A 25,137-nucleotide genomic window follows, 5' to 3' on the forward strand; every position below is an offset into this window, starting at 1 on the left:
AGGAGCGAAACCAGGAGGCAGGGCCAGGATCCTCACCACCTCCTTGCCCTCACAAGCAAAAGGGCGTCACATCAGACGAAGAAGGGAGAGGAGAAGGCCCTGTGTATGTCAGATCTCGCCCTCCAGTGACGGCGGACAAGCAGCTGCCACAGCCCAGGCCCTCACCCCGCGCCCCTTGAACGAGGGAGGTGCGGCCCGGCCCGTGCCCCGCCCGCTCCCGGCAGGGCCGCGCCCCGCCCCGAGCCCGCTCCGCCCCCGGCACCGGCGGCGGCTGCGCGGGGCCGGGTCCCGGAGCGAGCGGGTTCTGTCCGGTGCCCTCCCGGCCATGGAGGCGGCGCGGCGGTGGCCGCTGTGGCTGCAGGGCCTGGCGCTGCTGTGGAGCCGCGCCGTGGCGGGGCTGGAGCAGATCCGCACCACGGTTCCGCCGTCGCCGGCGCAGGGTAAGGAGGGGTGGGCGGCGCGGCGTCGCTCCCTTCTCTGCCCGGGTGCGGCCTTCCCGGGCGGGCCTGGCCGGGGTCCGCGCTCGGCCCCGCGCCGGACAGAGCGGCGCGGCGGCGGACGCGGGCTCGGGCTCGCCCCGAGGCCTGCAGGGGCCCAGCGGCGCCCGGAGCGCCATGAAGAGAGCTCGGGGCTTGCCGTGGTGCTGTCCCCGGAGCGCCATGAGGAGAGCTCGGGGCTTGCCGTGGTGCTGTCCCCGGAGCGCCATGAGGAGAGCTCGGGGCTTGCCGTGGTGCTGTCCCCGGAGCGCCATGAGGAGAGCTCGGGGCTTGCCGTGGTGCTGTGTCCGGCGGGGTCCCGTGGGCCGGGAAGGAGCAGCCCGCTCCCGGCCGAAGGACGGGCTGATGGCGCTGGGGTTTGCCCGCCTGCGAGGCCCTGGGGGTGTCCGACCTTGGCACGGAGACAGCAATCACAGAATCACAGGAGCAGATTGGAAGGGACCACAGTGGTCTCCTGGTCCAACCTCCCTTGCTCAAGCAGGCTTATCCTAGAGTACACAGTCGCCAGGGTTTGTTCAGCCCTGGATGATGGTGAGGAATGTGGCTCAGGAGAAGCTGACGGAGGTGCCCGTCCCTTCCTGTTCTGTTGGAATCATTTATCTCTTCGCTGCTCTTAGCAGTCGGGTGGTGAAGCTCCTCCTCTGATTTAGTTGCCGCCAACAGATGTGACCACAAAGGTGTGTGTCAGGTTGGCTGGCGTCAAATGTGGGTATCTCAAGTGCGCCTTGACAGGTGTGTCTAGATCCCAGCTAGAGGTGTGGAATTTCCTTTAGTGAAGGATTTATACTTGAATAGGGAGCCTCCAGTTTTTTGAGACAACTTGAAGCAAATTAGCCTTACTAATTGATGCTCAGAAAGCATGTTTGTTTGGGTGTTTGAAATGTCACACTGGAAAAGTAATGAAGTAATTTTTTTAATAAGCATGGTGGTACTCCATGTTGAAAACTGTTGGAAAATTTTTGAGTATAAACTGAGAACAGTTTCTGAACCTGCGACTCTTCAGTTGGTTTTTTTTGGTACATGGGCTTAACAGCACTTAGGCTGTGAATTGGTACCTGTAACAATTTAATTGTTATTGGATTAACTGGTAAGGGGGTTTTCTATATGCATATATAAATTAAAGATGAATATACTGGTACATAAAATGCATTTAACGTTTAGTATCAAAAATATTTAATAGTTAATTATGAGAAGAAAACATTGAAATATATAGTTGTTTCACAAGCAACTCACTCTACCTCAAATTGACAACTTGTTGTGACTAATGCTCCACTTGGAGATCTTTTCCTGTGCCTTAGGTGGAACTTAAATGTTTTTTATCTCTGTTTGCTGCAATTCTCCTGGAATGGAATTACTGAGATTTCATTACTTCAGTCAAAATTATTGCTTGTATCTAGGATTAGGAAAAAAAAAAAGCTTAAATATTGTGATAAATGCTTGACCTTTTGGAATAAAAATAAGTATATAATCTCTGTATTTTGGTTTTGTTCATTTTTCTAGCATGTTCAGCATTTTCCCAGAAGTCCTGTGAAGAATGTCTAAAAAATGTTTCGGTAAGGTATTTTAACATCTTTTTTGATTGATAAGAATTTCCATTTTATATGAAATCAAACTGTTAGGCTTTCTTAGGCTGCTTGTGTCTTATTTAAGTGATAGAATCAACTGATGTGTTGCTTCCCATCTGTCACACGTGATGCCAGTGTGCTTTCCCTTTGCCAGGGTTGCTCCATGGTTTGCTCACTCAGGGTGTTCTGTGCTTTGTCTGGAGAGGACAGACCGAGTCCAGGCTTCCAGTGTCAGTGTGTGCTCAGGGCTTTTACAGCTCACCTGAGCAAGTTGATCTTGCTGCTGCCTCAGACTCATCCTCATTTTGTGGACAGCACTTGGTTAAATGTCCATCTAATAAACTCAGTCTCAGGCATTTAAAACACCTTTTCTTGTGTTGTTCTAATAATGCACAACATTTATTTGCTAATTAATGCAAATGATCTGGAAGTGCCTTTCTCTAAAGATGCTGCAAGAAGTGCCTGTAACTGAGGCAGAGTGTGCTGGTCCCTCCACTGACTCTGTGCTGGAGACTGCCAGGCTAAGCCACTGTTGGTAGCAAAGCGTATTTCCAATGAGATTGCAATAAGGCAGACATTTAAATGTTAGAATTTGTGTCTCTGTTCTTTGCTAAAAACTTCTTTAGCTCTATGATAAGGATTGTGATAGGCATGCAGAAGGCATAATCCCTGCAGAGCAGAAGTGAGAGATTATTTCAAATTCAAACTTCAGATGTCACTGAAAAGAAACATTTCAGGAGTTGTGAAGTTGCATATAAGTTTCCATTACTGGAAAACTTTTTCACCAGGGAAGACTGAAAAATATCTGAACTGACCTGCTCGTCTTATGCATATTTTGGCTTTAAGGGAAAAATATTAATTCAATTGTATTGGTGATCGTGTTTTGTCAGATTCTTTTATCACTGAGAATGAGTCAACTGAAATATTTTCTTGTACTTCAGCCTCTGCTCCAACCAGTAGCTGTGTCAGATTCTGCCTTTTGGGTTAGACACATTTTCAGTAGTTAGATGCAGGAGTCTCTGTATCAGAGGGATACAGCTGGCCTTTTGGGCTCCCAGTTGTCGCCAGCAGTGTACAGTCATTTGGACTAGAAGAGACCTCATGAGCCACCTAATCTAGCTTCCTACTCAAAACAGGGTCTACATTATGTTCAGAGTTTTAACAGTGACTTTTATTATGCCCCATATTGGTTACTATTTTGAACTGTTAATTCTTATTAAATATTTGAACCAAAAAAAGCATGTTCTCATCTAGCATCCATAATTAAAAGGACACAGTTTTTGCAAAATGAATTCTCTTTTCTTAGTTTTTTTTCTTGATGTGTCCTTATGGGTATGTTTAAATTGTACAGTCCGCCAACTATAAAATAGTAATATATTTTTCTTTTGTCCACGCTTTTCAAGAAAGCAGAATCTCCTACAAATGGTTTCCTTTGTATTTAATGTTTTGTAATCTATTAAGAGCAAGATAACAGGCTTTGTGTAATTGAGGATGTATGGCAGAGATGTTCTTGATAGTACTGTTAGATAAAGCATAGTTCCTGGCTGATCTCTTTTTATAATGAATCCTAAAAAAGCATGTCCTGTGAGAGATTCCTATTGCTGTTATTCAAAACTATTTCCTTGTTTGAGTTGTGTGGTAAATGATTTCTGAGTATTTATTTTAACAGCTGAAAACCAGAACCTAAGCTTGATGCTTAGAGATGGCTTCAGAAGCAGAAATGTTGTGCTGGAATTTTATCTATAATACACATAAAACTTGAAATTTTAAAAATATCCAGATATGTGAACAGATATGTGCAATTAAGGTACACAGAGTGCTTTGCAACTGAGACTGGATGAGGCTGTATCATTCATTACCTTGCAGCAAAAGCTCCTGCAGACTTTAAAGAATTCTTTACTGTTTTCTTTCTGTTGATAATCAAATGCAAGGCTGAAGTAAGATTATAGGTATATTTTTATTCCTTAAAGATATGAAGTGTTTTAAAATTCAGCAGTCTGAACAGTCAGCAGTCTGATTTTGTGTTTTATATTTGTTAATTCCAGTATTTTTAAACCCAAAGCCATTTTACCCTCAAGTATGCAGAGTACCTCAATATGTTTCCAGCTATTTTCAGGCTAGTGTTACTTGTAAGTACAAAATGTTCTTATTCACCATTCAGTTTAGGTTTTACTGAGAAATTGCATGAGGACTTCTGTAGACTGTTGAAGACAAAGCACTTCCATTTCTCTAGTATTACATTCACATGAGAAGACTGTCTTTGGAGTGGTGCACTAAATTGTTAACTGTTTTTGAAGATTAATAACTTGGGCTTTTTCTTGTTTCTTTTGCACAGTGCCTTTGGTGTTACACCAACAGCACATGTATTGATTACCCAGTAAGAAGTATTTTTCCTCCATCTTCATTGTGTTCTCTCTCAAATGCTCGATGGGGAGTTTGCTGGAGTAGGTACTAATTTTACTTTTTCTGTAGAGAATTATTTATGAGTATGATTAAAGTAAGCTTGCTAGAGCTGTTTCCTTATAATTTATTTGGAGGTGCAGGGCGAGGAGGCAGTGGTTATGATTTGGAGCCATAGCCCCAATCAATGTAGGTATGGTGATGCAATGGCTTTAAAGCATTTTTACTTTATTTAAAATTTCTGAAAGTGTTGGATGATTTGTCTAGATCCACAGTTCTGTAATATTCCAATGGCAGCAGTGAACCAATACCACAGGAATAGAGTCACACAAAAATTCTTGAATGCTGTTTTTGCTTAAACAACTGAAATAACAGTGAAATTGATGGGTACCAAAGGCAATGTAGATGAGGTTTAAAAGGAGCATGCATGGTGCCACTGTGGGTTGTAATCCTGCATAGTGTAATTGTTCTTCAGTTTCCATTTGCTGTGCATGTTTTACTACAAAATACACGACTGAGCATGTGCTGCCATCAGGGTGAAATATTTGGAGGTGTTTTTGTACTAATGTGTGTACAGATCTAGATTCAGACTAGACTGGAACAGAGAACACCTAAGGCATGGGAAAGCTTCTTGTGTGAAGCAAGAGTACAGCTTGAGTCCAGCAGAGCAAAGACTTGCTGCTTTCTGTGTGTTTGTGCATGGACACCAGGAGGCTAAAGGACAAAAACAAGTGGGGGTGAACGATCAGTGACACTGTTGACCGAAGAAAGTTACCCTGCTTAAGGCAGAAAGATTTTGCAGTAGTCTAAATTTAGGGTAGCAGAAGTAGAAGATTGCTGTTAAAGTGGAACATGCACGTTTCTGAACACTGCCACTTAATGACTGCTGCAGAGTGACTAGATGAAAAAGTACAGGTAAACTTTATCAATTCTGTGTTCTTAGACAAAGGCTTTGTGCTTTGTTTTCTAAGAACAGGCATTTGTGCTTAAACTTTTGTTAGAGTTTTTTAGGGTATAATACGAATATCATTTCTGTGATAAAACTCACTTTTAAGAAAACTGGGCTTGCAGTGTTGTAGTAAAGGCTTTTATTATGAAATGTTTAGCTGACTTTTTTCTGGAAGTGTGGAGGGCTGACTCCTGCCAGTATCTGAGCACTCACAGAGCTGCTTGCTTCCTCCCTCTCTCCCATGGCCCCAGTGGGATGGAGGAAGAAAAAGGAACAAGAGCACAAAACCTCCTTGATTGAGATAAGGACAGTTTAAAAAGGGAAGGAAAAGGAGGGAGAAGAAAAAAACAGAATTTTTTTTACCACCCCTCTTAGGCAGACATGCTCAGCCGGTCCTCAAACAATAAGTGCCCATTGGAATTGGCTCTCCCCTTGGAAGCCAGTTCTGCCCTCCACTTACCTGTCCTTTACCTCAGATTTTTTCACTGATCATGACTTTATCTGGTGGCCAGTTTGGCTCAAGCCTTCAGTCTGCATCCCCCCCCCGACTTCTCTCACTCTCTTGCCTGTGTCCAGCCCTCCTCAGTGGGGGGAATAGAGGGAAGGGGGCAGGGGGGAGGTGGGAAAATATTTTGGTGCTCTTCAAGCCTGTTCAGCAGCAGCTGAAACATTGGTGTGTTACCAGCATGTTTGAGCCAGAAATCCAAAACCCAGCATCAAATGAGCTGCTATGAAGTAAGTTAACACTCTAAAACACACCAGGTAGAGAAACATTCTTTTCTACTGATACTCAGGGTGGTCTTGACAGTTTACTGCTGCTGTGGAAATGGCTTCTATGTTCTGTGCCATTTGTGTTTCTAAATTGACTGTAGCTTAAACACAGAATGAGTACTTCATAATGGAGCACATTCTCAGTAAAAAAAAAGTAGAAAAAAACCCCCAAACCCAAACAACAAAAACACCCTCAAATATGCATTTCCTTAATAGGTTTTTTACAAATTACAAGCAGCAATATGCAGTGGGGTTATATGGGACTGTCACCTACAAACACAGCACAAAAATTAATTAACTTGTGATGGTGGTGGTGATGTTGTTTTTTTTTCTTTCAGCAAATAAAATTAAGAGATGAATGTTGTTCACCATTGCTGAAAAGGAAGGTGAATAGTGCAGCTTTCAAAGTCAAAAACAAATTACTGGCTTCCAGTTACAATTTTATATGAATTTCTTGTGTTGACAGATTATTAATCAGAGTGAAGTGAAGAACTTGTGTGTAATACAAAGTAGCTTAGTTGTGTTGGGTGTTTTCATGAATAGTAAGCAAATGAAATAGGTACTGTTGCCAGGAGTGTAGACTGAAAACTGACAGTCTTTTCCTTCACTTTAATAGGTCCAAAAACCTTTTTTGCTTCAGTTAAGTAGTATACTTTTGAAAAAAATAAATTTTGTTTAAAACAAATTTTTTGAAAAATTTTTGCTTTATGGGATGAAGTATATTTGTTTGTAACTTGTAGGGAAGTAACAGAATGAGATATGTGGTTTTACTTACTGTCTATTCAGTGTAGATTATTCATGATAGCAAAGTTTTAATGTGGGATACTGCATTTCATCTGGGGTAGTTCAACAGAATCATGTTTTGCATATAGGGATGAACAAGCATGTGGGAAGGAAGGGACGAGTTATCAGAAAGATAAATGTTACTGATGGAGTCTAACAAGTTGAATATATTCATGTTTTTCAGTAAACTTTGAGGCTTTAATCATTGCTATGGCTGTGGTAGCTGGACTCATCCTGGTGTCACTCACAGTCTGTTGCTGTTACTGCTCTTACTGCAGAAGGCGTTCCAGGAGGAGGAGGTAAACATGTATTTGTTTTCTGTACCAACACTGGGTCCTGGTCTTTCCTATCTACCTACAATTTTTACTCTCCAGTATACTGAGAATATTTTCATTTGGAAGCAGTTTTGATCACTTTGCTTTATTTGTTTGAGAAAGACAACAAGGTAAGAGATATTTAGTGACAAGTAGTATGACACTGGAAATGTTGCTGGAATGACACTGAAGTGATTTTTCTAGTGGTAACAGCACTGATGTGTCTCACTTCAGGTAAGCTGTTGCTTTACATTTCTACATATTACACTTTCTTATTAACATTGGACATGAAATCTTTCAGTGACCAAGTAAATCCTTGCTTCTTCTGATAATGGTGTAAATAATTTCTTTCAAGGCAAGCTCATGGTACAGCAAAAATGGACCAGGTGAGTAGAAAGTAACTGAGCAACAATGTCCTATATGGCACTTGGTATCCATCTTTCAAAGTTGCTCTAGGATCTGTCAGCAGTCATTATATAAGAGATTAGCTGTCTTTGCCAATTCAAAAAGATATTCTACATGTAAAATAATACTTCTTTGCTCTAAGATACTAAGAATAATTTACCTATTTTCAAGGAAAGTAGTACTGCAAAAATTAAATGTTCTTGAGATCTTGGAGAACTTGTAAAATTTTTTTTAAACTGACTTCTCTGAGTAGCTGATGTTCTTAAAAGGAGGGAAGCAGTTGATGAGTAGCTAAAACAGGTATGTCAGTACTGTGGTGTGAAGTGGGACACACAACATGCTTCCCTTTATCACTCCAGTTTTAAAGCTTTCTGGACAGTGTAGTTTCAGCTAGCTCTGTTCTTTTTGTCTTTCAGTAGTTCTTGTATGAATAAAATGGCGACCTTATTTCTTGGTTTGAAATGATTCCTATATTTTTAAAATACCTTTGACTCACTCCTGTTTGAGATTTGGTTTTGTTTTTTTTAAAAGAACTTATGTAACTGTACTTTTTTTAGTGCTGACCTTAAAGCCAGAGAAATACAGTACATCTGTGGCTTTAAAGAAATGTGAAAATAATTGTAAATAACATCTCATTCTTTTCTTTCTTCCCCGAGAAAGAAGTGTGTAAGTGTGTACCTGTTCTGTTGGTAGGCTGGTATACCAAATCTGCCCTAGTGCAAAAATGAATACTCTTTAGCCCTGTGCTGATAAGCCCTGGAGATGTAAAGAACAGGTTTAGATCTTACATAAGATCTGCCAGCATCCTCTGCAGAACAACTGAGTAGGCCCCTGTAGCTGACTTGTCAGCAAATAAAGCTTGAATCCTGTGAAGAGATATTTGTGCTGGACTTCAGTTTTAGTAACTAAGTTGTCAATCCATACTGTAACATCTAATTCTAAAACTAGAGGGTTGGTTGAGAATCATCTTATGCCAAGACTCCAAAGGTGTCAAGCTTAATCTTGTGACCCTTAGAGGATTTAAAGGTCTTGTCAATCTGGGGTCCAGCTTATTTCAGGAGGAGTCAGAATGTGTTATTACACTGAAGCCTGGTACCTTATTTGCTTTAAGCCCAGTGGTTCTCAGCAGGAATTCTTTTGCTGTCTTCTTCCTTATTTTTGGGGACTCATTTTCCACAAAAGAAACTTTTTTTTTTTTTTTTTTTTGTGAATAGGAGGAAGGAAGGGTTGTGGAAATGTAGTACTGCATCTGTTTAGCTGATTCTTTTTTAGATGTATCCTCTGAGCTCTAAGGTGTAACCTTGTTTTGCAGAAGTATCAGTGTTTCTTTAGGGAGTTCTTCAACTGTAGTGTTTTAAGTGTTTGAGAAGCCTGAACTTAGGTTTTCCTTGAACACAGAGAATACTTAAATGCATCATCCCCCACATCAGTAATGCAGTTGGCTCATCTGTGTCCGTCCTACCCCGGGAATTCTAGCAATATTGGTGCATAGTTTTTATTTTTATCCTGTGATTTTGGACTTCTTAAGGTCTGCTTCCTTGTACTTGGCAGTTCCATGAACAGCTATTATTTGTGAAACTACTAGACTCTCATGAACTTCAGTTATCAAACATGCTTTTATTTGTATAATCTCACACTTTTTGAATTTGGAAGAACAATTCATTCCAAGTATCCAGAAATCAGAAGATACTTAATACTGTTGAATTATAGGGAAGAAATGTATTTTCTGAATCATACATCAACATTTGATTTATTTGATGCTTTCATATTTTGCAACACCAATTGTGAAGATTATTGCATAGTTATAAGACATGGAGTCTCCAGTAAAACAGTTTTACCAAAGGGTGCCCAAGAATGGGAGCTTTTAGTCATGCTGGACATGCTGATGTGGAGAATTGATTCGTTTTCCAAAAGAGTCTAACATTGTTTTCAAATAAAAGTGACCTGTTGCGTGTGTTTCCTGCTCCCCCAAGATTTTTTTAATTCTTTAGGTGGTAAAAGCTGGAACTAAGAAATTTGTTTCTGAAACATCTCATGGACTTTTAAGTACTGGCTTGTATTGAAATAACTAAAATGTTGAGAGAGATATATGGACTATTTGAGCACATGGAGGAATTGAGTTCATATTTCCAGAGCTAAATGTGTCTGAATTTTGTGTATTAGAGTGTTTGACATGCTGTAATTAACCACTGGATGTCACTCTTGCTTAACTTGGATCTTGGTGGCTGCAGATGAGTGGTAATGCTGCTTAGGTGTATTAATATTGTAATTATTCAATTCAGACATCTTCAGAACTTTATTCCCTTTTGGAAGGTGATTAGCACCTAGCAGTTGTCCATTTACTAATTACTAATTAGCAAGCATGGCAGTTGTCCATTTACCAATCCTGAAGAATCGTCATAAATTCTGTCAGGGAAGAACTAACGGAAAAATGGTTTGACAATTTGCTTAAGAGTCCTTCAAGTCTTACACAGTCTGTCTAATGGTTAAGTGAAACTGAGCTTTCTGCAAGGCAGGACACAAAGCTAAAGTGCAGCAGAGAATTCAGTAGAGAATATCTGCACAAGCACAACTCAGATGTACTGTGTAGGTTCAGCATTTCCCAGAATCACACAGCTGATGCTCAGGTAAATCCTTGCTCGTTCCAGAACAGACTCATTTCCTGGGAGCAACTTGAGATTGGATAGTAATGGTTGTTGGAAAGATAAATTGTTCTGGCATCAAAGGCTTATGAACCATCAGTCATCTTCCAAAGGACAAAAATGGACTTAACTGTGCACAAGCAGAACAGTGACTCTTAAATGGGGTGTGACACATGGGGAAAAGGGCAGTTAGGAATCCTGCTTCTGGAACAGTCTGCATCTCTTCCTAAGAGGCTGTAAATAGTTCTGTGGAGGCTGAAGGGCATATTACTGCAATGAATAGAGCATTTGGATATTATAAAATGTGAAAAGATAAATTCACAAACTTGTAAATCAAACTTACTCAGCTGTGAAATTTTACATGGCTATGAAGTAGTAAATAGTGATAGTTAGCAATAAAGTTGCTTTTTCCTCCTCTTATGCTTTCCTTCCCTCATTTTTCTAACAGACTAGAGGAAGAAGAGGAGCAGCTAGCTAGGAAGAGAGAGGAGAGAAGGCTACAGTCTCTTCAGAGGTAAGTCTTGACAGCTTCATCTATAGCTATACACTTCCTGATGATGTAGGAGTATTCTGCCTTTCTAAGAAATACATGGAGTACTAAACAAAGAGGCATTGTGATGTTAGGCATGACAGTGTCAGGTTTTTACAAAACAGAGCTTTATTATGAGATTGATGAACCTGATTAGGAGCTGTATTGCTGTAAATGAACAGGGAGCAAACAAGTTGATGCTCAATGAGGCAGGTACCATGACTGCTCTGTGCATCATTGCAAGGTAATGACAAACATTATCCAAGAAGAGAACAGATGTAAATTTGTTTTCATAAACATCTGAATTTGTTAGCTGAAAGTGGCAGACTTGAATGTGCATCAAAGGGTAAGAAATAGGTGTCCAGTTCAGGTAGTATGCTCACACACAGTTTCTCAGATAGTTATGCTGAATATTTGCAATGGATCAGAAGAAAGGGGAATTCTCTGCTTGTTAATCCAGTTATAACTAGTCACAGCACAGTAGGCCGAGTGCTAGTATGAACGAGATGTTTCTCCTATAATGCTTTTGTTTCTTTCTAAAGAGGAGGGAACCAGTTAGGAATATCAACAGTTTTTTGTATGCCAAAACCATGTACCTTGTGATGAAATGTACATCCTTAATCATGCTGCTTTGTTTAGTTAAGAGAGTACTTGCCTGTGTTTGTTTTAAAGCAAAGACTTCTGACTACGTGCATAATGGGATGATTGTGTTCTGAAACCTTTCCACTGTGATTTGTGTATCAGCTTGGTACAGTTAATCTGTAGGAAGTCTGATGCATCTGGAGTGTAAGGTGTGCTGTGCACACACCAAGCAAGTGGTGCAACCTAGAGCTAATATCAGCTCCATTCTTGAATTCAGCCTAGGAACAGAGATCACTGGGAGCAGCTGCTCTGCCAGAATGATTCCTGCAGCCTTATTTAGAGCAGCATTCCTCTTTCCCAGCTTGTCTCAGGAGTGTGTCTGTGAAACAGAAACTGCTTTAATTGCAGGAGCTTAGCAGCAGCCCTGGGGTGTTTCCATGTTCTGAACATGCATACCAATTGTGTGTGTGGCTGGGGGTCATGGGAAAACACGAGGAGTAAGCCACTTCCAGCACCTAGAGCACCTCACCCTACCCACTGCCTGCTTCCTCTAAGACCTTTGGAGAATGAATTGCTACTAGCAGGCTGTAGAACAAATTAATATTCTCAACAACCCATTTTTGACAAGCAACCTGCAGAGGAAAACACTGCCCGGTACTGTGTAGTCCTTCCTTTCTACTGTGAAGTTTTCACATAGTTTGTGAAAATAGCTGAATAGATGTTCAGATAAATATCAGATAAATGTTCAGATAAATATGGGAGGAAAATAGGCACAGCATTGACCTTGTGTCTATCTGGCTTTGTTTTTTTCTTGTCATCTTACATGTTGTTTGTTTTTTCTGTGGGATACAGCTACTTCAAATACAGCTTAATCGGGTCGTGTATGGTTCATATCAGTTGGCAATGAAAGGTGAAGAGGACTAGCCTGAGCTTCATTTCATGAGTCCATTAGTGAATGGTAAAAGCAAAGCAAGGAGGCCCAAGTTCCATAGTGTTCCATGGAAATGTTTTTTTGTGGAAGCTTTAAGATGATTGCAGCGGCTAGTATTTTCTGTCTTTCAGGTACACTGTAAAAGTCTGCTTTTTAAGTTTTATACTTGTTTGCATTGAAATTCAGTTAATTATGGATACTTTAGTGTCTCTTTGGAAGATGCATATGAAAGTGAAAAGTAAGGGTAATTATGTTGGCTTTCTACTTGTCTACACAAGGCTGAAAGTAGCTGTCAGTTTACTGAGAGGGTTGAAAATCACTGGTGATGGTTTGAGTTTGCACTTATAGGGAGGGGCATAAAGAGAAGGATGTCTGGAGTTCAATTTTGGACTTAAAACAGGTATCTTATTGCATAGCTTTAGTCCTTTATTTGACTTCATCATCTCTAACATGGAAAATCATTTTTAAGTATAGCATTGAGTAGTGAGTCTTTTTCTATACACTCAATTATTTACTGCTTCAAATACATGGTATTTGTATTTTAGGTTAGATTTATATAATTTATAAATAATTACTTGTTTTAGAAGTTTATAAACAAATGCTAAGCAATAAGATCTAGTGCCAAGTATAAATTGATAGAAGGAAGAACAAGGAGAGAGGCCAGGGAAAGGATGGCAGTTTATTTGTGAAGAACCAAGTATGGAAAATTATTATGTGAATTGTTAGTATTGGGAAAAATACTTCCTCAGCTTATGGCAGTGGGGACAGCTTGCATGAGAAGCCAAGACTTCAGCATGTATAAGATGGAGTAATAGCAGCAGTGTTAAGAAACAACCAACTCAGAAGACTGAAATGACTTGAGCTGATCATCATGTGAGATGTGGGTGGTACAGTAACTCTGGGTGGCTGATTCAGGGACTGCCTGTTCAGAGCTGTGTCTGGTTCCTCTGGGTTGATGTGTACCTAGGCCTTATTTACTGAGCAAGGATTTACTCGTGGGTGAAGTGATGCCTGTCAGTTTGAATGTTTCACTGATATTAATGGTTTTACCCTTCAAACTTAATTAGATGTTTGGTGGTTTGTTTTGAATAGCCTAGGGAAGTATCCCTAACCTTTCTGAGGTTTAAAGCCTACACAGCTTGATTTTGCACCATCCCCTTCTTAAGCAGGTGCTTTCTGAATTCAGAACTGATTCACATTGGCTGCTGAAGTACTGAGGTTTCAGTAGCTGAAACTGCAGCAATGAGTCTTCAGACAGGCATATGCAAAACAAGGAAGAAATGCCATTAGTACCACCTGTAATAAACTTGGTTTGAGCTCACAAACTATACAATAGAAGGATTTAGCTTTATTATGGAGAAGGCTGCTTTAAGCAGAATTTCTCTATTCTCTTCCTGAAATCCCTTGCCCCATATAATATCTTCCTGTTATGTACCACAGAAAGCAGAAATCCTGTTATCAGGTTACCTTCAGTGAGGAAATTTGTCTCCTCTTTTTTCTGTTCTCTTCAATGTCTCAATCCTGACTTTGTTCTTCTACACGAATTTCATTCCCCTGACTCTCCAGCCTCCATTACTGCATTTTGGCCAGGTTGCTTTGTTTACTATGCTGCCTGGGCTTAATAATGCAGGGGGTTGTAAGGGACATGGGTGTCTCTGGGAAACAGTAGTGGAAGCTTTTGAGTCTGTCTTGTTTGGTTTTTCTCATTGTGCTTTATCTGCATGCTTTCCCAGAAGTGCAATTGCTGGAAAAGGCCACTTCAACCCTCAGCTCTGTAGGAAGCAGGATAATTGCTTCTGAGGACACACAGGGTCTGATTAGCAGTAGGAATTGTTTGGAGGTGGAATATGCATAGGGCAGATGGAATCTTTGGTGAATTAAGCTGTCAGTGCTTAACAGCTTTCTGCTGAATACGTGCAAATTGGAATCCGGCAGAAGTCACAACTTGTCTAACTGGGTTGAATTTTGACAGGGGGTAGCAAAGGGTGCATTTTTTTTTTTTTAATTTTTGTTAGAGGAACTTTTTTTCCCAAATTCCATGTCTTTTCCTCAAGATACATAGATCCCGGCTCATACTCATTAAGCAGTTGTGTTTTTTGTTTGTTTTTTAAAACAAGCAAAATAGATCCTTCCTTTGTAATATAGGAAACCTATCTGATAAAAGATGGAATTTTTTCCATTTAAACATATTTCATTTTTCCCCCCTTCACCTTTGCGAAAGGGAAGGAGAAATCAACTCATCAGACAGTTGGTTTATGTGAATAATTTAAGTTTGTCAATTTTAGATACAGCCTTAAAAACAGTCTTACGGTCAGACAACATAAAAACCAATTTATATTTAGCACAAGATTTTAATTTATTCTCTGCATGGATGCCATGCAGGATTTTAGAAAGCAGTAGTTTCACTTACACTTGCTGTACATCTTAAGCAAAATAGTAAAACACCTTTTTATCCTTTTAGTGTGACCATGTTCACAGGGGTTCTTGGATGAGGGAGGAGACGAGAATGTTGACTCCATGATCAGAAGGCTTGATTTATTATTTTATGATATATATATATATATTACATTATGACTATACTAAAAAGAAAAAGAAGGACAGGTTTTCCCAGATGCTAACTAAGCTAAGAATAGAAAGGAAAAGAATGATAACAAAGGCAGCTCTCTCGGACTCTGTCTGAGATAGCCCGGTCCTTGATTGGCCATTAATTATACACATCCAAGATGGGCCAATCACAGGTGGACCTGTTGCATTCCACAGCAGCAGATAACCATTGTTTACATTCTGTCTCTGAGGCCTCTTAGCTTCTCAGGAGGAAAAATCCTAAAGAAAGGATTTTTAGTGAAAAGATGTCTGCGACACTTTTAGAATTATTAAATTGAATTAGTATTTCAAAGTATGTTCTGTGCAAAGCTAAGTTTTACAATTATGCTCCCTGCTTGAAAGCATTAAGGAGTGTTCCAGTGTAGTGTACTGCCTTTTTTCTTATGTATAGATGAACACCTCAGTGTGAATGTGTGCATATATGTGGATGCTTTACTTCTACCTAGAAAAGTGTTTCTTTTTATTGTCATACATCTTATGTTCACATTAAATTATGTTGATAAGAATTTGTGGTAAGTCTTATAGACACAGTGTATGTAAATACTTACAGATTAAGTGTAAATAGAAAGATTATATATATATATATATATATATATATATATAAAATATATAACTGCTAAGTGTGATTTTTTTTTTAATTGTTATGTGATTAGTAATACTAATGTAAAAAATGCTGATGTCCTTTTTGGATGTAATTATAGTTTGCTTACAGCTCAAAAGAGTCTGAATGTTCTTCTGATGCCTTTATTTCTTGTAGGAAACATGAAAGAAAAATGAAGCATGATGAAATACGTAAGAAGTATGGTATGTATCATCTTGTTTTGATACTCTGCCTAAGTTGATTCCTTTTCCCTAATGATTGTTAAAATTCACAGCAGAAATAACCTGTTTTATGAGCAGCAGAAGTGTTAAAATTCACAGCAGAAATAACCTGTTTTATGAGCAGCAGAAGTAACCAAGCCCAGTTTTCTGCTGATGCCTGTCTTCTGACACCTGATTTTAGCATGTTTATGCTCCTGTTCTCTTCCTGCACTAACTGTCCAACTGGGCAAGAAGACAGTGTGCTTGGGATGGGCACTTAAATATATTGGTTAAAATAAGTGTTTTGTTCTGTCTGTTCCTAAGTAAGAAGACTGAGTTTGGGTGCTTTTTTGTTTGTTATTGAATGTGATAAATCAGCCTACTTGAACTTTGCTGCTGGAGTCATGGCTATTGAAGGAGGACAGACTGACTAGTAGATAGCAAGCTTTTTAAATCAAGCTTGAAAAAGAAGGGTGGAGGATGCAGCCTAATGTAGGGATAAATTATTTTTTTCTTTGTTTTTAAGTGGAGCTGTGGTCCAGTTGTAGAAGAATATCACATCACAAGACTGCAGGACCTGCTGTGTTGTGTAGGGAGCTCTTATTATGTAGGCTTGTCAGTGCTTGCACTTTTCATTTGATTTGTTCATAGGGTTAACAGTACTGTGTATTCAGAGACAGATCTGCTAAAACTGCTGCATTTTTTATTATGCAAATTGCACTAATGTCAGAGAAGGTGTTTCTAGGGGTCTGAACAATCACTCAAAGCTGTTGATTTTCATCCTCTTGTTAAACTGATTGGCAGAGTCTAGGAATGCCTTCATGAATCTGCAGCCTGCCCTTTGCCTGATGCAGAAGTGATACAGACAAACTCTGTAGGGAATTCTCTGCCTGGAGAACATTTGTAAAAGAATGATCCTTTGCTGGAATGGAGGAAAACTACACTGTGAAGCTTGAGCTACTGAGGAAAGAATGTTGTAGAAACTGGAAGTAATTTTTGTTAAACATCAGTCAAGGAAGTTTTTCTGTGGTATTTTACAGGAAAATTAACACTGTATCTCAACCACAGTTCAGTTTCAAGAGTTGTTTGAGTGGTTGACAACAATAGTCCAGATGTGACAAAAGCAAACAAAATCCAAGCACAACATAAAACAATACAGGCTTTTTGTGATTGTTTCTCCTTAGAAGAGACCTGACAGTCAATCTCAGCAAGTTGGAATCATTGGGAAAGATCTGGTGAAGCACTTAGGGCAATGGCTGTGTCCTCACAGTAACTTGCAGCACTCAGTGCAGATGGACCTTTGCATCTCTGGATGCAGCCCAGATGCAGTCCTGGGTGCAGAATTGCAGTTCCCATATCAGAGCCCTGCACTGGGGTTCAGGGATGTGAAAGCTGCATTCAGTTATGTTCTGCTTTGAAACCAGTTCATTTGTCTCTGCATGGCATACATTTTACTGAAGACAGTTGTCTGTTCAGTGCTCTACTTCCAGAGCTTTGTGGGGTGCTTTGCTGGATCTTGTTGGAGTACTTGAGTTCCCTGAAATTTAAAACTGTGTAATGCAATGCCTTGAGAATACAGACATCAAATTCAATAAATCAAGTATTGCTTGTAGCTATACTGTCCACAGTCATAGGAGAGCTACGTGTCATTTTGCCTCCACTATCAATGAATAAAGGAGAAACAAGTTCATACATTCATTGTGTTAATGGAAAGTGTTCCTTCTTGTAAGAAGTCAGACATACTCACTTCTTTCTTCACTTAGGTTTTGCAATGCAGCTTACCTGCACAAGATTGCAATTGGACTATGAAACTTAAATTTTATTAGCAAATTTCCATATAAAGTTTATTGACAGGTTTGCTGTATTGCCAAAACAAATATTAATTTATATTATCAGATATATCAATTTAAGGCCTGGAATCTCATGGTTAATTTTTGTTTTTAAAAAAAAAATTAACTATCACATAACATACTTAGCACATCCTTAAAGGATGTATGTAACTAAGGAAAAATTAAATACAAAATATGTATAAATTTTGAAATACAAAAATATAATTGCTTTTGAATATAAGGGTTGCATTCTGATAATAGACAAATGGTGGTCAGAATAATTCCGTGAGACTTGGGTCTTCTGTCACATTTTTTACTGTCTAGAAAATACAGATGTTAGTATATTAAACATAATCTAATAAAAATTGCTGCAAATAATTATGGAGGCACTAGATTATTTTGCACTCTTACAGACTGCAGAGAGGATTCTCAGTTAAGTAGGCATGGATGAGTGGCAGAATGACAATGACTTTGTTAACCTGACTGTAGATAAAGATGATGATGCCCGAAATTTCAGTATTTGGTTGGCTTTAAGGGAATGCCTTTTCCCATTTCATCCCCAGCTTTCCATACTCCATTTAAATGGTAATTACACATTTATAATGCACTGCAGGTGTCACTCTAGCCACAATCCTTTGGGAGCATTGGAAGCAATAGAGAGCTTTAGCAACCAGGAGTACACACTTTCAATTGTTTCTTTGTTGCACAATTTGATAGTATTTTTCATTTGCTCACATATATGAATGCAATATGATTACACAAATTATATGTTGACTCTTAGGAAAAATTTAAAGTAGAATTCGGAGTACTTTGCAGCTTGTGTAGTACACAAAGGAACTACAATTTAATTCCTGCTGCATTTGCTTCTATTGTGTGTTCAGTATAGCATTAGTGAGAAGCTGCTTTATTATTTATTTATTTGAGGATTTCGCAAAGTATTAGTGGAAGGATTTTTTTCATTTAATTTTTGCAAAATGATTATAATTTCATTGCTTTAGTTCTGCAAAGGTTTTGATTAGCTATTTTAATGATACATAATCCTTTCTTTTTTATTTTATGTAAGGCTTTGGTTTTTATATTCAGTAGTTTATGACGGTAAATGTTTCTTCTGTTCAAAGTAGATACTTTGTCTTCACCTTTAGTGTTCTGAATGCAAGGCAGGAGAACCATACATTGCCCAACACTGAAAGCTATTTAGTTTATTTGTTAAGAATACAGTTGTTAATATGGGGGTCTAGAAATAAAGAGGAAAAGTTTAATAAGGGATGAAGACAGGCAGCAAACTAGGTTGGTTTTTTTGTTTTCAGTTATACACAGTCTCGTGTAAGTATTTCAGTTGTTAATTCTCTTTTTTGGGCAGTGTTGATACGTGATGAGAGTCAGATCTCAGTGACTGGGAGCATGCATAGTTAGTATACAATATAAATGAATATGCTGGAAAGAGGTATTAATTTCTTTTGACCATTGTTTTGTCATTTCATATTTACTAATATGCTTCATTGTTTCCTATAAACTGATGTAAGATACTTGACTACTATACCTTTCAAATTTTTGAGTGTTTCATAGATGCTGCTAAGTAGGTCAGATACTAACCTCAAAACGAAAGCAAATAGAAGTAAGAATTTTAAGTGACCTGTGTGCCAGTATTCAAGTTCACCAGTGACATGCAATGGACTTGATTGCAAACAAGGCTCCTGAAGATGCAAGCATCTGGTTTCTCTGAACCCCTGAGGGTAAATGACAGCTTGGGTAGTGGCTCTCATATCAGACAGGAAACAGTGGAGAGACAACTCCTGTCTGGTTCCAGGCAGCAGCAGAGCTTCAGCTGAACCAGATGTGCTGCCCCATTAGCATAGGCTGCCAGCTCCTCAGAGTGGCACTGGCAGGGCAGCTGTGGCAGCTGACAGAAGGTTTTTGTCATGCTCCTTTTTTTGGATGTCTCCCCATATAGTTTTTTCCACTTACTGGAGCCTGATACTTCTTCAGTAAGAGCTGGTGCAAGTGATGAGCTGCTGTCTCACTCCTCTTATGTAATCTTATGATGTACTTAAAATTATGAGGATAAAAGAAATTTAAATGCTAGATGCAGGCTTGAGAGCAAGGCTGAAAGCAAAGTGTATCAAGCATTGTAACCCCTGGTTATCCTCATTTGGAAGGAATCCATTTCTCTGGAGTCCCTTTTTCCTGGGAGATTAATTTCTGAAGTCAGAACCAAAAATATTCACACTGGATTGACCCATAGTTCTTAAAGCCTATTTAGTTTCAGTATTTTGTGATGAAACAGGTGAGAGTACTTTTAAGTTAGGCATATTAATTCCTGATTGGTGTTGATTAGATCTGTTCATTCCTAAACATAATTCAGTAAAATTAAAGCAAGTACTACTGGGAATTGCATATGGAGTGAGAAGTAAAAATGACACATTCACTTGAAATATGAGGATTCGTTTTCTAAAATGGCTTTTAGCTGAGTGTTTTGGGGCAGGGGAAGAGGAGAGTATATTCACTCCTCAGAATGATGTAGGAAAGGTTTAGCAGGATTCTTACACGATCCTCTGGTTAATTTGAAATTGGCAGTACTGGATGTAGAAGATCTTTTGAAATCCATTGGGTTTCAGCTGTTCAAGCTGTAAAGAACAGTATCAAGTGGTTTACTGTGCTACTTTCAGACCTGTGAAGTGTTGAGTATGTGTCCTGAATGAAATAGCAAAAAATATAATAAGCACTTGCCAGACTCTACAGAGAAAAGTCTGCAGCCTATGTTCATTTTGTCAGGGAATATGGTACCACATCTTGCTGCTTTGTGGAAAGCTTCTTGAAGTTAGGTGCATTTATTTGTAAATGGAACTTAATGAGTGCAGGGAGTTTATGCAATGGTAATTGTAGTAATAGTGGTAATTTCCAGTATTGATGCTGATTTTTGGTAAATGTGTAAATGTGTTTTGTGTTTCAAAGGGGTGAAATACAGGAGTACTGCAATTTTTTTTAAAAATTGGACTACTCAGTTGTGTTTCAGGTAACTAAATATATTAGGAGCCATATATCCTAACTGCCAAAGTATTATCAAGTCTGGAGGAAGGGTGGGAGTGGTGACAATCTGGTATTAAATAAATGTTTCTTCTCTCTTTGGGCTGGGGTTAAATTAATGCAGGAATATTACCTGAAGGGCTGAAGGTTGAATGGCAGGCCAAGGATAAGAGAGGATTTTTTATTGCGTATTAGTTTACTTGACAGCTAGAATAGACATAGTGGACATCACAACTGCTTGTTAAGTGCATGAAAGGTAATACTAAAATCTGAGAAGTAACCACATTCTAGAAGCTTAAAATATATAAATTTCAAAATCTGAAAATATTGTAGTTTATTTTTGGCAATTATATCATCTAAGCACATTCTTTTTAAGCAAATGCTTAATTTTTGTTTATTTATTTATTCTTCCAAAAACAATTATAGAAATGGATAGTACCTCTGATACAAGGTATTATACCAGGTAAATAGACTATGTGTCATGTTACCTGGCTGAAGCTTTAAAGATGTTACTGGCTTACTCCTTGGACAAGTAAGGGTCATATATATGAGGGATAGTTTGGATATTAACATTTTGCAAGTTGACTGCTTGTAATCTTGTTTATTTGAGTGATTATAGGACTTGTCATATTTATTCTTTATTCCAAATATTTACTGTTCCCTATCAGGTAGTTAGTGGCAGTAACTGATACAGTAATCAGCCCTGAGCAGTTGTGCTGCTTGACTGGCATCTTAAAATAACCTGGCAGTTCAAATGAAGCTCACCAACTGTACAAGGTAGGCAATAGTGTAGTCTGCCTCCAGCACCATTAGGTTTTGACTTCCAGATAAAACTGTGAATGTTCAATATCTGTGTGCAGGTACATGTGGAAAGAGGTATGGTGTGAAAAGGACTGAGAGGAGTTCTTGCAAGGTTTGGCAGTGACTAGAAATATTTTTTTTCATTATTGTGAATCTGAACATTTGTGATTTGGAGTTGCTCAGCTGCACTGTCCTCTGTCTCCACACTTAGACAAATGAGCCATGGAAGAGTCCTTGTTAACACATCAGTATAAAAACCTTGGCAGAAAAGATAGCAATAGTGTCCTGTCCTTTCATAGCATAAGGTCAGCCTCTGCACTCTTATAGGACTCCTTTATTTTCAGTCTCCTGCCTACCCCAGCTTTAAAGTGTGGTTTAAAGCCTCTTTGAAATTATTTTCTGTATGGCACAGTGACTGCTCAGCTAACCTATACAGAGGATGCTCTGCATATCCAGGCACTCAGCATAATTGGATGGCTTTGCAGTGCTTGCTGTGACAGTATTCTAGTATAAAGTCATTAAGAATCTTCGGGAGGGAAGCATAGTGTAACTTGGATTAAGTGATGCTCTCGTTCTGGTCCCTGGTGGTTTTAGTGCACATAAGAAGTGATCTTCATTTTTTCTTAGAGATTATTGTCCTGTTGCAGATAAGCTGTAAGTGGCTGAATGTGACAGATGGTTGGGTATCATTGAAGTAGAACTAAGTCAAAGTAGCAACATCTTACATTTTAAAAGGATGATGATCTTATAGTCACTTGCATTTATAAACTGGCCACTCGGAATCTGTTCTTCTTGAGACATCTCTATACTTTGATTCTTTTCAACTTGACTCTCATAAGTGCATTTTTTGGGGTATACCTCACAGATGAGAAATGGTTTTTCTGTAATAGTTTTTCATAGAGAAATCTTCTCTCCCTGCTAAATCACGAAATACTTATTTGTTATTATTGTCTGAGAAATAAGAGTGCTTAAGAAGACTTCCAATTTATTATAGTACTTGACTGTCTGGGTAATAGAGCAGTTATTACAAGAATTGCCTTTTGGATTTGTTACATGCACTTACCAATAGCAGTGAAGTCAGTAACTCAGAGTTTTTCTGTAAAAAGAAAATGATAAGTGTAGTCCCATTTTGTTTTACAGGTCTTCTCCAGGATTCTGATAACCCTTACAGCAGATTTGAGAATGAATGAAGATGAGCACCTTCCACAAGAGCTGTACTCCAGAATCCAGGAAGACAGTTTGTTTTCATTAGCCCTTTGTGCTCTTTCACTTTTGTTTTTTCCTCTCCAAAGTGTTTTTTCCTAGTTGTAAAACTAGAAGCAGCTAAAGACTTTCTGAAATAACATGTTTCTATCTCCTACATGTATGGAACTAATTTTCCATAAATGTTTTTTGTTGTTGAAATGTTCACTGAAGTTTATCTTTCCTCTTCTTAAAATCTATATTTTATTACTTGACTTAGATGGTTAATAGTCACAATAGTGTGATTTTGAGTTCAGTCTTAACTGCTACTTAAAGCAGTTGTTCTCATGTTCCTAAATAGAGATTTATATATATATATATATATATATAAAACAAAAAGCAACATGGAAGCACAGCTCCACATAGCAGAAGTAGTTGATGAAAAATACATCATGCATATTCTTGTGGGTGGAGATTCTTTTGCCTGGAAAAGCATCTTCCAAGAGTGTAATGTGTAAGGGCTGACAGAGAGGAGCATATTTGTCTTTGAATAATTAAATTCAGTTGTGGGAATGTTAATATGTACTTCAAATACAGTTAGCAAAATTGGAGGAAGGTTGATCTTGAAACAAACATAGTTAGGTGTTCCTAAATTTAAGAAACATCAGCCTGTGTGAGCCACTTTCTTCTGCAAACTTAATGTATATTGAAAAAAACAATAGTATAAAGTTGCCCAGATTACCAGGGCTGACCCTGGCCAGCAGCTGAAGCACTGCCCAGCTGCTTCCTCCCTCCCTTGGGGGGATGCAGGAGAGAATGGGAACAGCAAAGGGTTGAGATAAAGGCACAGTAGGAGAAGGAGGGTACAGGGAACAAGTTCTGCCAAGGCAATTGCCACCTCCCAGAAGCAGACCTCTGCCCAGCCTCCCCTCCAGTTGTCTTGGTGAGCCTGGAATAGGATCAGTTTGGGTCAGTTTTGGCCAGATGTGCCAACTGTGTCCTCTCCCAGCTTCTTGCTCCCCCCTGGCCTAGTTGCTGGAGCAAGCAGAGTGGGGGAGAAATGAAACCTTGATGCTGTGCAAGCAATGCTCAGCAAAAGCCAAAGCACTGGTGTGTTAGTTACCAGAACTATTCTTGCCACAAATCCAAAGCAAAGCAGCACCATAAGGGCTGCTATGAAGAAAGTTACCTCAGTCCCTGCCAGAGCCAGTACAATAAGTAGGCAGTATTTTTTTTAACCTTTTATTGTTCTTTTGGTATTTCCATGATGTGATTTATTTCCTGTCTTACTTTTCATAGAGGTGTTTCCTTGAGCACTTTTAGTAGCTTACCAGTATGATGTGAAAAGCAAAGTGCTCTTCTGTCCCCCCAGTCTAATGTTCTTGTTTATTCTGCACACTTTAAATCATCTCCCTTGCTGTTTATTATCTGTTAAACAAATGTACAGTATTGAAGATGTTTGTGTTATTTTTGTCCACATTCCTAAAATAAACTCTTTAATATCTTGAATATGATTCTGTTTACTTCTGTTGTTCCATACCATTTTAAATTAACTTGGTTTAAAAGAAGTTTCTAAGTATGACTTTGGAGAAGGAAAAAAGTGCATCTTTGCTGGTTGTCTGTGGCAGGAATTAGATCATGCCTGTGGGTGAGGATGTAAATTGCCATTCCTTGTAGTGTCTAAGAACCTGCTTAGGTTTAGTAAATAACACTTATCACTGGTTTTGGTACAGTGTTCTTTCACTGGCTTTGCCTCTTCATACTGTTTCTCTGTACAGTTTCTCAGGAATTTATATAAAAATAGGTTTCCTACTTTCTGTATCTGTATTGTAATTAGTGTTAATGAAGTACTGGTCTGTTTTTTCTTTTTTCTTTAACTCACATTTAGTGCTTTATTAGTAGGCACTGTGTTTAATTTCATGTTACTTTATCTGTCAGCCATTGTCAAATCTGAAGTATTATTCAAATGCCTGTCTCAGAAGAATGATGGTCTGTGATAAGAGTGAGTTGATAGTGTGGAAATGAAACATGCTGATGGTTTTCCCTGGAGATAACTTTTGCAAAAATGATGAAGGTCTGTCTGCTGTCTCATGACCAAGGAGTGACATTCCTGACTTAATAGAAAAGCATTTTTCTTCAGCACCTGCTACCGTGTATGAAAGGCTGTTGTGTATTCTATCAAAAAGGGCAGGAGGAACAACCTTTCTTACAATTTCAAAGATGGTAAAGTACTCAGAGAACCAAAATAGTTGTGGCAGTTGTGGACATGAAAAGGTAATGACTGTGGTCAAATTTACCTTATGGTAAGCCTTAACTTTGTACAAAATGTTAAGCTGGCTATCCAATATGGTATATTTTTGCTTACACAGTTAAGACTACTAATTTAATGAGACTGTTGTGGACACCAGCTTTAGAGCTTAATAGAAAATGCAAAAATCCTCACTAAATCCCTGGACTTTTCAGATTATTTAACCTTTCTTTTCTGTGTTCATTGGAGCAAATAATTGGATGGAAAATACCCTTATTAC

General features: G+C 38.9%; 1 protein-coding gene across 1 annotated transcript; it reads left to right on the forward strand.

Annotated features, from left to right (window-relative positions):
* The first annotated feature begins 267 nt into the window (after positions 1-267).
* On the forward strand, positions 268-24,118 carry LOC118702016 (pituitary tumor-transforming gene 1 protein-interacting protein-like). Its single transcript, XM_036407020.2, has 7 exons — positions 268-440; positions 1,998-2,050; positions 4,398-4,506; positions 7,150-7,264; positions 10,775-10,840; positions 15,730-15,776; positions 22,568-24,118. Exons 1-7 carry the CDS (start codon positions 326-328, stop codon positions 22,615-22,617), a joined length of 555 nt encoding a protein of 184 aa, XP_036262913.1. The 5' UTR covers positions 268-325; the 3' UTR covers positions 22,618-24,118.
* Positions 24,119-25,137: the final 1,019 nt, after the last annotated feature.

This window comes from Molothrus ater, chromosome 1 (genome assembly GCF_012460135.2).
Source record: "Molothrus ater isolate BHLD 08-10-18 breed brown headed cowbird chromosome 1, BPBGC_Mater_1.1, whole genome shotgun sequence".
Classification (NCBI taxonomy): domain Eukaryota; kingdom Metazoa; phylum Chordata; class Aves; order Passeriformes; family Icteridae; genus Molothrus; species Molothrus ater.